Source organism: Ursus maritimus, unplaced genomic scaffold, assembly GCF_017311325.1.
Source record: "Ursus maritimus isolate PB19 unplaced genomic scaffold, ASM1731132v1 scaffold_11, whole genome shotgun sequence".
Lineage (NCBI taxonomy): Eukaryota > Metazoa > Chordata > Mammalia > Carnivora > Ursidae > Ursus > Ursus maritimus.
The window spans coordinates 46,045,544-46,058,326 of NW_024423453.1; the positions used below are offsets into that span (position 1 = coordinate 46,045,544).

Below are 12,783 nucleotides of genomic sequence, written 5' to 3' on the forward strand. Positions count from 1 at the left end.
CAGTCAAGGTAATGAACAGAAAGAGTAACAATGTGAACACACCTCTTGTGAAAAAAAGCTCTCTTCCTCCATGATCTATCATATCTCTTATAGACAGGGAGCATCACTACTCCCCTAAATGACTCTGTCTCAGACAAATGGTATATTTAGGATGCCGTAAATATCATATGAACATTGCCAACTCCATGTCCTTCCTCACATTGTGCCTACCCTCGTTATCATTCATGGCCTGCAATCTTACTCAAACTCTTCCTCCTTTACTATTTTATGGCAAAGCACTCTCCCTTTTTTAACCTCATACCAGTAGGAACTTTTATGTTATCCATCATCCAGCCCTTCTTACGTGTATCTATTTTTGTTTCATACACTTTACTTTCCTAAGTGATTTTTTAAAAAGCCAAACTTGGGGTAGGGCAGAGGGGATAACTGTCTTTACTACTTTGCTACCCCTGTTCAGTTTTCTTCAGTATAATACACAGTGGATGTTGCATAAACATATCAGTGATTGAATGATAGTTGCAGTTTTCCTCAATAGAAAAGACAATGACAAAGACAGAAGGTAGGTGGAGATTTAGCTGAAGTTTCCAGAATTAAAACAAATGTCACCAGAGACAACTTCTAAAAGGGTTCGCCCTCTATTCAGTGTAGGTCAGCTCATATGTTCCTCAGCTACAAACCTCTAGGTCATTCCTTTCTCATAGGAATCACAAATGCCACATTCATGAATCTCCTCTCCCTCCTGCCTCCAGTCATCACCCTCAGGAACTTCAACCTCTATACCGACCACCCCCCGAACACCTGGCCTCATAGTAAGTACCTTTACCTACTTAGCCCTAGAAATCTTCACTTACTCTTCACTTTATCGCTAATACATGTTATCACACCAACTCCCTTCATTAACCTAAGGATACCCTGGTAGTTGCCATACAATAATGGTTAAAAATATAGAGTCCAGTGTCAGCCGAACCTGCCAAAATCACTGTTTGGGGACTTACTAGCTCTGTAATACCGAACAAGTGAGGTAACTGTTGAAAAACAGTTCTCCATGGCATTTCTGCACATCGTAAACCAGGTTCTGCTCTGTACTGTCTCTTCAAGGTTGTTAGTATAGCAAAAGCCTTGGAAAATACAAAGAGTGTTTCCCACTGATGTGGAAGGCAGATTTCTCTCCTGACCAAGATAATAAAGATAATGTCTCCTTCTGGGGCAATGTTGGGCAGGTTTGCTAGCAACCTCTTATAAGATTGGGGATTTCCTACCTTAGAGTTCCTCTGTAGTGACACAAACCCCTATGCAGCATTCACCAGGGCTACTCTGTATCATCCCAGTGGGACTTGCGGGGCAAAGGAACATGAAGCTCATGCCCCCTGCTATACCATGAGTAATGAAGTCATTTGTCTGTCTCTGATCCAGGAGTCTTTTGTCCTCTGCTAGCATCTACGAACATGTGGCCAGCTAATTTGTTAGCTTGCAAGAAAAGTAAGGTCTCAGACTTTCCACAGTTCTTGATAATTACCTCTTTATGCTTCAGTTTCCCTTTTACCTACCCATAAAATGGAGAGAAGATGCCTATGTCACAGAGTTAGAATGCTAATTAAATGGAATAATGAGATAATCCGTATACAATGCTTAAGACTGGTCTGAGCCTCACAGCTGGACTCGACAACAGTCTTTGGTGACTCCTGACTGCCTCCTTGCCAAATGGTCTGCTCTCCAGCTCAGTTCTCACTGGTGGTTTTGCAACACTGACACCATAAATCATCTTCTTCTTGAAAGTTCCTAATCCCTTGAAAGTCTGTGACACTGGTTTCCTTCTTACATTTTTATCCCTCTCTAGTTCTTTCCCAAAATGTCACACACACACACACACACACACACACACACACACACACAGGAATTAACAAAAAGAGAATGTTTTGCAAACGTCCTAAGATAGTCCTAAATTTCTACAAAATATTAATTAGCAATGCAACAACTGGTTTTTCTTAAATGGAGGAAGGGAAAACCAGTAATCAGAATGAGGGGATAAAAAGAGTCATGAGATCTTTATCAAAAGAAGATAAGAGTTATAAGACACCTGTGACATTCTGGGTCACTCAATTATGTAGATAGCCAATATTTATTATTCTATTATTCTCCAATGTCCAATCTTAATGAAATATTTACAAAAAAATTACAAGAAAGAAAACAAGAGAAATGGTGACTGTAAGCAATATAACCAAATGACCATCAAAACACAATGTGGAATGATGGAAATACAGTGTGAAAAGAAGACAACTTTTTACCATCAACAGATCCCAGGGAATCCCAGCTCCAGCTTTTAGTAGTTGTCAGAATATGGGTGAGTTCCTTTACCTCATGAAACATCAGTTTACTCACCTCACAAATGGGGGAAGACCATGCACCTTGAAGAGATGTTGATAGGTTTCCTCAATAAATCTGATCTATGATGAGTATGACTATTGCAGGACTGAAGTACTGAAGAATTACTCCTTCAGAAACTAATTAAAGAGCTGAGGGACATTTCTGAGTATTTCCCAAAAGAATATAAAATTTTGCAATGTAGTATTATACTTGCCAAATATCCTACTTGCCAAATAGAACTTAAATCCTGGCTTCATGAAAATTCAAGGTATAGACAATCCCTTAGTGTTAGACTTACACAACTCTGTGTCAGACCTAGATAACCCTTACTTGACTTGATACACTTACCTGTAATAGAAAATCAAAGAGTGCCAGCTTGGACCACTCGTGGTGATGTACTTCAGTACATCCCCATTCAGGCTTGGGTACTCGGCCATTCTGCCAGCACTTCTGTTTCAACGACTGTTGGTAAGTTCCCCAGGTGAGCTTAACAGAAGAGTGGGTCTCATTACTTGTTGGAGATAAAGATGAGTCCCAGAGAATGAGAGGACATGGGCGGCCATCTACAGAATCCAAACAAAAACAAAAACAAAAACAAACTCGCTTTAGCATGTTTACCATGACTCAATGTGAGCCTTTAGACAGTCACTCACAACTTCACCCTCTCACCTACCAAATGCAAGCGTTTGATTAGATGATGTTTCATGGTCCCTGTTAGACAATGAAAAGAAAGATTTTTGAGACATGATCTTTTATTGATGTGGCATAAGAATAAGCCACTAATCACCAATAACAACATCCTCTGGTTAATGTGGTTTTATTCCACATCTAAAAGCAGCCACCACGAAAAGGGAAAGAATCCAGGCATTTATAATTGTCTATTCAATGTCTGAGTGGAGCTGCTCTCTATTTGTAATAACAACTGTCTGATTTTCTGAGGCCACGGAAAAAGAATTTTTGGAAGTCGCAAATTTAAAATGAAATTGTACGGCTCACATCAGCCACTATCATCTCCAAAGAGAGAAAAAAGAAGCAAGATGAAAACTTTTTTTCTTCTCTGATGGAAACAGTAGCACTCTTGGTAATGGATCATTTATTCACACATAACCTCACAAAGTGCATGTAAGCAAATGTATTTCTTCAACTGCATGCATATAGATGATATGAAAAAAAAATCTGTCGCTCTAATTGTTTTTGTCTCACTCTTGATAGTTTAGATGCCTCTGCTAGTCTGTATGAAGAATGATGAGCCCAAGTGAAGTTATAAACAGGGAAGACCAGAAGGTCCATTAAATGACACTTTAAGCTTAAAATCAAGCTTAAAACCATCACTTTCCAGCCCCCATTTCTGACAAATAAAGTCACTGAGAGATGATGTTAAGCGGCTATGCTTGTAAGTTAAAAATCGGAATGATGCTCTTGGGGAAAAAAAAAGTCACAAATATCTGGAAAAGCCCACTTAACTCATTCTTAACAGGCCTGGACAACAGAAGCCTCTGAATTATGACTGGAATGTCTAAGACACATCACAGGAATTTTTAAAAGCCCTTTTAAATAACCTGAGAGGCTCTCGATCTATGACTGTATTCCTTTTGGTTAAAGACATTTATTTTACCATCTTGCTGGTTTGCCTTTCGTAGAGTTCTTATCTCCGTCTGGTCTTTACTACAGGAAACAGTCGTCTTCTCTAACCTCTCTTAAATTTGCTCTTACAGTGACCTCAATAATTTTAGTAGCGTTCACTTGATTGTTCAGATCACCTGCTTTCCAGTTTTATTCAAAAGAAAAATCTTCCTCCTTTTAGCCATGCAATTTCGGCCTGGGTATGCAAGAAGTACTTTAGATTTGGGGAAGTATGCCACAATCACCGACACACAATTAAGAAAAAAAAAATAGAGAAAGAACATAGATCCAAACTAAAGAACTTCATTTTTAACACCATCTGCCCTTTTTCTTTCCTTCGACTTTCCTAAATGGTTTTGGGCTGCTCGGACCTAATTGTTTTCTTAGGTATAAGACAAACAGAATTTTAAATGAGTGGACTCCAAATACGACACCAATTTAACAAGTAATAATAATAGTAAAGTCTAGGTAAAAGCAGTCCATCGTGAGTGGGAGACATGTAGCGACCAATGTAACCAAATATGAGTAGAAAACATAGCATCGCTTTCAAAGACATGTGTACTTCGGACATCGAAAGATAAACCCCAAGGAGTTCTTTCTACCCATCAGTGTCTCTGGACTAAAGTTATACACAAACAGCACTTTAGATTCTCAGGGCTAGGAAGTATCAAAGGGAGTTGAAACCTAATCCCGAACCTCAACAACACAAATCAATACAGGAGACAGACAGGCGGCTGTTTCCTCTGCAATTCACATGAGGCCCGCAGAGAAATAGGGAAACCTACATAAACAATTGAAACAGTTAAGCTTCTGGGCTGTTTTTCCTTTCCTTTAAAACATTTGTTTCTTATTTTTAAAGCAATTAAAAGCAAATCTACTCATTTTAGGAAATGTGGAGAAACATTAACATCTAAAGCTAAGAAAACAAAAATCATCTATAAGCTCCGGATAGGAGCTTAGTAATTGGTTCTGCGATTTATACACCGACTTCTGGTACTTTTCCATCACTTTCTTTCTCACCTGAAAATATACATTATTTTTAGAAACTTGAGAAGTAGAGCTTCTGGTGAGAGCTTAGGTTCTGGAATCCAACAGACTTTTGAATTCTGGTCACATTACTTCTTAGCTTTGTAACATTAGACAATTTAAGCAACCTCTCTAAGCCTTGCTTTCATCCTCTGTAAAATGGGGGTGAGAATGTACCTTCCCAAACTGGCTTTTAGGATTAAATGGGCTCATACATTTGAAGTTGTCAACCTGATGCCTAACATATATGCACATCCCAGAAAGCTTCTGTTATGACAATTATTACATAGAGACATTATGCAACGACACAATTCATCAGTCTTTCACTGCCTTCGTTTGTTCATGGACCATCCACTATGTGCCAAGCATTCTTCTAAAAACCGAACCTAAATAAATTAATAAATAAACACCAATTTCCTTTTATTTTCATGGCATTGACATTTCCACCAGGGGAAAGAGGCAAAAATTATGCAAGGAAAACAAACTATGTGGGACTGTCTTGCATATATAATTTTTCATGATAGCTTTACTAAATATTTTACCACAAACATTTCTTTTATAATTGAATATTTTTAATGGCATCAGCTTAACTGTCATACAATAACCTAGCCTAGTGGTCAGCACAATCTGTCAAAGGTAGGTAGTAAATATTTTAGGCTTTGAAGGCTGTCCAGTCTCCAACACAACTATTGACCCGAAAGCATTTAACTCTGCTGTAGCATAAAAGCAGTCAAAAACAATATACCAACAGATGGATGTGACTGTGTTCCAATAAAACTTTATTATAGACATTGAAATTTGCATTTCATATCATTTTCAAGTGTCATAGAAATGTTATTATTCTTTTGATTTTTTCAAGTATTTAAAATTGGAGAAAGCATTTGTAGCTCACAAACCATTCAAAAACAGGCAAGGGGCCATCTTTGGCCCGTAGACTGTAGCGTATCAACCCCTGATCTAGTCTTCGAGAATACTGTACCTCATTTGCCATTTCTCTACTTTAGCACATCGAATTTTTTGAATGATACATTTTCTATACTATTATTTAAAAAGCTGTTCTCAAACTGTCAAAGGGAGCCTTCAGCTTCTAGGAGTAATTGGTTTTCAATTAATATTCTGGGTTTTTCTCCATGTCTATCCATGTCCCCTCAGCAAAATATTTTGAATGCTGACTATAACATAAAAATGTTCCATCCTGCCCTGCTGGAAATCCATGCACCTCAGGCAAGGGGGATTTCCAGAAAGCAAGAAGAAAGCAGGGCAGGTAGCAATTCTCAGGCTGAGCGTGGGTGGGCTGGGTCCTTTGCACACTCGGATCTCCTTTCTGCGTCTCAGTGCGTATGGCCCTCGAGATAACAGTAGTTGTCAGGGTGCTCCAGATCTCAGAGCTACGAGGACTAGTGTGAAAAGAATTCCACTTTTTATAAAATATGGCTGTTAAGAGAATTGAGTGAACTTTGATAGATCTGAAGGGATGACAGAAAAATAGCCTCTGAAAACAGGAGACTGGTTAGAGCAACTTACCCTGAAGTGTTCCAGAGATGAGGAGCGCTCATCTCTTCACATTCAGCTTTGTCAAAATGATACAGTACTGCACTCTCTAGAGAAATCTGAACAGTGAAGAGATAAAATTCTAACTGTCAGAGTCGTGAGAAAGCAGGTTTTAAAAGATATGTGGGTGTTCGTGTGAATTAAAGGTTATACAGCTGCCTTAAAAAATGAGACTTGCCAGTAAAACTTATTTTTTTTTTGCAAAATCTGAATATTTCCTCTGAATTTTGATGCTCTCCCAAGTCATTCTCTATTCAAAAGCACAAAGAAGACATTCTTTTGAGAAGATGAACATGAAAATTCACTAAGAAAGAGTCCTATACACAATCTCCTTTGCCTGGATTTATTAAATGCCCTTCACTTTGAACATGGCTGCCTGGTTTTGTTGACCTACAGGTGATGGCTAAGCATGCTGAGCGGAGTTGTGAGTGTCTGTCTGCCTTTGTCACTGCACAAAAATAAGTAAAAACGTTCTGAGTTCTGAAATCAAAAGCCCTTTCTATCATATGGGCCAAGTTCCAAGACTGTTCCAAGACTCCTTGTGAGCAAGACAAAAAGGAAAGTAGTAGTTCAGCTCAGAGCCCTTCATTAGAAACGACTCTCCAAACCCTAGTCAGGAAAGCAAAGGCCAATCAAAACTTGACACTCATCTTTGTTATAGGAAATAAATTCTGTTGGGTTCTACCACAGCTATCAACAGCACATTGGAGGAAAACCTTAATGCCTTGGATCTCTAATTGCTAAAGGCAATTATTGGTGTTGATGTAACTCCAATGACAGCATAGCAGGTGTCTAGTTGTTAATGATCCCTTAAGTACTGTCTGCTCTATTTTTCTAGAGTGCCTTTCCCAGTAGGGTTTTGGCAATTAAAAGTATTAGACTGAAGTGAAAAAGCAGGTAGGATCTCTTGGCTTAGAGTTGGTAAATGTGAACAAGTCAACGAATGTGAGGGAAGGGAAAACAGGAACACAAGATTCCTGGACAGCCTTGAGAGAGGAGAAAATTTGAAGGATTTGATGAAATTTTAATTCTGCTCAGGGTTTTAAATATTGTTAATTTACTTATTCAAAACACAAGTTTTTACAATTGTCCTCAAGTGGACCTATTAGTTCCTGGGTTTCGGACAGAAAGAATTCAATGAGGGACAGCAAAGATGGAGACAAGATTCCCCACCACAGGTAAGGCCCTGGCCTCAGAAACAGATGAGTTGCACACATAATGACGATCAGACAAAAATATTTGCCAGTTGAACAAGTGTTTGAAGGGAACAAATGAAGGACTAACATAAAGATTGAGCTTTCAGTGCAAAGTTAAGAAATGAAGAAATACTGTGCCCTAGAATAGCTATGTGCTGAAATGTCGCAGTTAATAAGGGAAAGAAACTTGGCTGAAAAGGAGCTAAGAATATGGGGTTTGGTAGAAGAAGAAATCACAAATGTTGATTGTATTCCTGATGGATCACTGGTCTCCACAGAACATGAGCTGAGTCCCTCAGCCCCCTTGACTGAAGCACTGAGTTCCCCAAGGTAGGAGAAGAGTACCTTCCAAATCTATCTCAGGGTTGTGTGAGAACCCAGTGAAATACTGAAAATATAGCACTGTCAAATATTTAAAAGAACCAAACCTAGGTTTTTATGATTTTAAAAAAAGGGAGGCAGAAGGGAGACAGAATTCTACAGATTTCATATGTATAGTTTCTCTGTAGCCAACCAAGTCCTGGATACACAGACCTGTCTCCGAAATAGATTTCTTGGTGATTTATACTACATTTCTTCAAACAACAAAGAAAGTACTTATTTATATATATAACTGTTTTTCACTTTATAACTTGTTTTCTCTAGGTTGGACTGAGTTAAAATAATCTTCATATTTCCTTAAGAGTTAGCTAAGTGTGAAGCTGAGGAAGCAGGAAAGGGGAATGCCTTGTGACTTCCGCCATTGCAAACTACTTAATCTAAATCATCAGTTCTACTTTAAAAACAAACTGTGCTTCTCTTTTCTGAACCTTTGACTAATGGACAGGAACTTCTGCTTTCTAGGTCTGCCCTGGACTTCTGCTATATATATAAATGAAAATTCCCAGAAAATTCCTATCTTGATATTCCATTTAGAAAAACAGAAATCAAATGTGACTTCAGAGGGTGGTGATGATGTGGTCACTGTGCCAGGCTCCACAAACAATCCTATTTTGTGAACAAGGTCCTGGTCACGTTAGGGTGACCCAGTCCTGGGCAATTTTGTATTTATTACTGTAGATAAAGGAGCCATGAATTCCTGCCCAGGGTGACCTTCCTACAATGCAAAACTCATTATATCACTCCTCTTCTTCAAACCCTTCAATGATTCCCCATTATCTGCAAGATAAAGCCCATGACCTTACATGACATCAAACCCAGACACTCTGGAGTACCAAAGCTTTATCTCACTTCATCCCCGCCCACAACCCTCCCAAACCCTCATCTCCTTCTGAGCTCTGAGATTTCCTAAGCACCTCTGCCTTCACAAGTTTTTCACACATCTATTCTCTCTACCCTTCCGACACCCACCCCATCTCTCACTCCACCCACAGCGACTTCAGATCCAGTTCTGACATTAGCTCCTCGAGAAGTTTTTACAATGCCCCACCCACCCCCTTACGTACACATTCTGAGCTAAATTTTCCCTCTATGCCTGCAAGGCCTCCTCAAAATATCTGCATTGAGGTCTTTATCATACCCTTTTTATATGGTGCAGTTTCTTAGCTGTCTCCTACCCTCCAAGCTGAGCATTCTGTGAGAACAGGGACTACTTCTTAATCACCTTTGTACCTCCAACTTCTGACGTGATATCTGCACCAAAGCAAGCACTCAGTAATGTTGGAGAACAGGGGCGCCCGGGTGACTCAGTTGGTTAAGAGTCTGCCTTTGTCTCAGGTCATGATCCCAGAGTCCTGGGATCAAGCCCCCTATCAGGCTGTCTGCTCAGCAGGGAGCCTGCGCCCTCTGCCCCTCCCCCTGCTTAGGCTCTCTCTTGGTCTCTGTGTTTGTGTGTCAAATAAATAAATCTTTAAAAAAAATGTTGGAGAATGAATGAATTTTTCAGAATCCCTCAATTTTCATCTATAGCCCTAAAGTTCCAAGGAATAGTCAATGCGCTCAGAATCAAAGTTTGGTTAATGGAACATCCTTACAGTAAGCTGTGATTGAATTGTCCTCACTCCCAATTGAGTTAAGAAAGATCAGAGAGAAACTTGAGAAACGAAGGTGAGAGTATGTAGAGGTTTCCATGACTTGGTTCTATCTAGCTTGTGCTCAACAGTCCACTCCCAGGTCTCCATAATCCTGCGAGTCACTGAAATAAAGAAATTGAGGGTGATGGAAACACCCAACTGCCTCTCTCCTCCTGATCCCAGATCACTCTCATGAGAAGGGGAATAGTTAAGGCATCACGCTACATTCAGGAATCAGACTACAAGGCAGTGGGGAAAGCAGGTTACAATCCAGATGTATGATTAACTTGGAAAGCCCCACGCCACAACCAATGGAGGCTAACACGTGAGGTGAAGGGCTCATGGGGAACAGGACAGCACAGTGATGAAGAACAAGGCTATGGGGTTCTTCCAAACACACTACGCATGACCAGTGGGCCTTTGAAGGACATGTGTTATCTTCTGAGCCTCATTTTTTCCCCACAGAAAATCTGTCTAACTATACCTGATGTATGGGGCCATTATGAAATTTCATGAGATAATAAATGTGTGTGTCAAATAAATTGTGTGTCAAATAAATAAATCTTTAAAAAAAATGTTGGAGAATGAATGAATTTTTCAGAATCCCTCAATTTTCATCTATAGCCCTGAAGTTCTAAGGTATAGTCAATGCGTTTTTATAAATATATATCAACTTTTATAAATATATATCAACTCACTTAATTTTCACAACTTCATGAGGTAAGTACTGCTATCATCATTATTTTTATTGTCATCATCCCTAGTACACTAATGAAGATATAAGGTACACAGCAATTAAGTTAACTTATCTCAGGTCACGCGGCCACTCGATTCACAAGTGGTAGAATCAGGATTCAAACTGAGGAAGTCTAGATTGTCAGTTGCCGTGAACTGAACTGTGTTCCCCCCAGATGTATAGGTAAAAGTCCTCAGTACCTCAGAATGTGATTGTATTTGGAGACAGGATCTTTAAAGAAGTAGTTAAGTTAAAATGAAGCCATTGTGGTGGGCCCTAATCCCCAATGACTGGTGTTGCTCTAAGAAGAGATTTGAACCCAGAGAGACACGAGGGAGGGCATGCACAGAGGAAAGACCATGTGAGGACAAAGAGAAGGCAGCCATCTGCAAGCCAAGGAGAGTGGTCTCAGAAGAAAGCAAACCTGTGGATACCTTGATCTTAGATTTCCAGCCTCCAGGACTGTGAGAAAATAAACGTATGTTTTTTAAGCCACACCACCTATGGTATTTTGCAATGGCAGCCCTAGAAAACTAACATGACAATCCACGCCCTTAACTACAAAGCTATTTGAAACAGAGTGTATGGCTTCTTCCCCATGTTTAGAGCAGTGCCTCACACACAGAAAGTAAATGTTACCGATTACAACAGAATATGACTGCAATATTTGCCCATTAACTGAAATAGGAGCGAGGCTGTCTAGTCCTTCTTCACCTGCGTGGTCCTTAGACCAATCCAGAGACAGTAACAGATTCAGTCCTAATGGAAAGATCACAACCTTGAGCTGAGGGAGGTTCTGAATAGATTCTGACATCAGTGGCGGATGAAGAGTCCCTTCAGGCCACCAAACTCTCACATGGTTCACTGGCGTCAGCTCTAAAAAGGCAGAGATTCTTGACTTTTTTGTTCACTGATGTAGCCCCAATGACTGGAACAGCAGCTGGCACAGAGCAGGTGCTCAATAATACATTTCTTAAAAGAAGAAAAGATGACTGTGATACTGGAGAAGGGAGGAGACTGCATGGAACTGAGGGGCACATGCATCTTTCACACCATGGTAACTCTTCATTGTCCTTTCTACCCCGGCCATGTGTGGGAGCAAGGGACAAGCTGCAGAGCATGGCAGAGAAGGTTACCAGGTCCCCTCACTTGTCTACGAAGGTATGTAGTGAGGGAACAAGGGGATACTGGAGCATAGTGTCATCTAGAGTGGATGCTCAGCAAACTTTTGTTGACCAATGAATGAAAAGCATTAAGCTGACCAACTCAATTTGATTGCTAAAGAAATGCCCTTAGGGCTTTTCTGATAACACAGTGTGTTTTCAAACCAGATTTTTAACAATAAAATGTGATTCCTACCCTCCCAAAGAAATCTTTTAAGCAAGCTTGCACAAATGTCCAAGACTTTTAGGATTTTGAGTTTCCAGGTTGTGGCGGCATCTAGATTATTCTCATTACTGCCTGCAAAATGTTTCTGTCCTTACCTGAGAGCCTGAAACAACATGAAATGTGAAGGTGCCATCCCCCTGCTCTGGCAATGGCCCCATCACCCAGCAAATACGGTGCTACCCACGTGGACTCGAAAAGAGAGTGGAAAATACACACTATATTTCTCCTACTTGATAATAAGATGAGGCAATGCAAGTTGGAAAACAGTGAGCAACTTGGGATCTACAATGAATTTAAATGGAAGTTGGTGGGGTGCCTGCAGTTTGTCATCTAAGCAGCCTTGACACACAGAATTCCTGGAACTAGGCTACCTTAATTCGGTATGACAGCTCTGTGGCAATAAAGCAGCATCCTAAAAATAAAGCATACATAATGCATCTTCCATGCTGGGCATGAGAAATAGTACAATGCTTAAATGCTACCAAAATGGTATCCCTTGGGATTCATTCACATTACTGTGCAGACTGCTAGGGAAGATTTGGCAAAGCTGCTAAATCGAAGATCACAGAGGGGTGCTGGGTTTTCTTATGCTCTTGACTTTTATATGAATGTAGTCTGCTTTTCTAATCTTAGGTAAACATTTTAAAATATTTTGTTAAAAAAATTAAATGTATCAGCACCATATAGTTTCCGGTGACCTTTGAAATGATTTATAACCTTGCAAGGATAGTTTGGCAGAAAACACACCAATATGTTCAGTCATGTTTGCATATCTCTGACCGTTTATGGTAAAACAAGAAAATCTGGTAAGCATTGGCTTGCATCAAAAAAAAAAAAAAAAAAAAAAAAAAAAAAAACAACGAAAACCTTGCAGCAGTGCTCAAAG

The 12,783-nt window shown here is 39.8% G+C and overlaps 1 protein-coding gene across 2 annotated transcripts in view; it reads right to left on the reverse strand.

Annotated features, from left to right (window-relative positions):
- Positions 1-12,783, reverse strand: part of GASK1B (golgi associated kinase 1B) — a 45,541-nt gene that overhangs the window by 25,486 nt on the left and 7,272 nt on the right. For both annotated transcript variants that reach the window (XM_040626398.1, XM_008685543.2), the window contains one exon: positions 2,713-2,927. In XM_040626398.1, the coding sequence (XP_040482332.1) occupies positions 2,713-2,927 (215 nt within the window). The remainder of the gene's footprint in view (positions 1-2,712; positions 2,928-12,783) is intronic.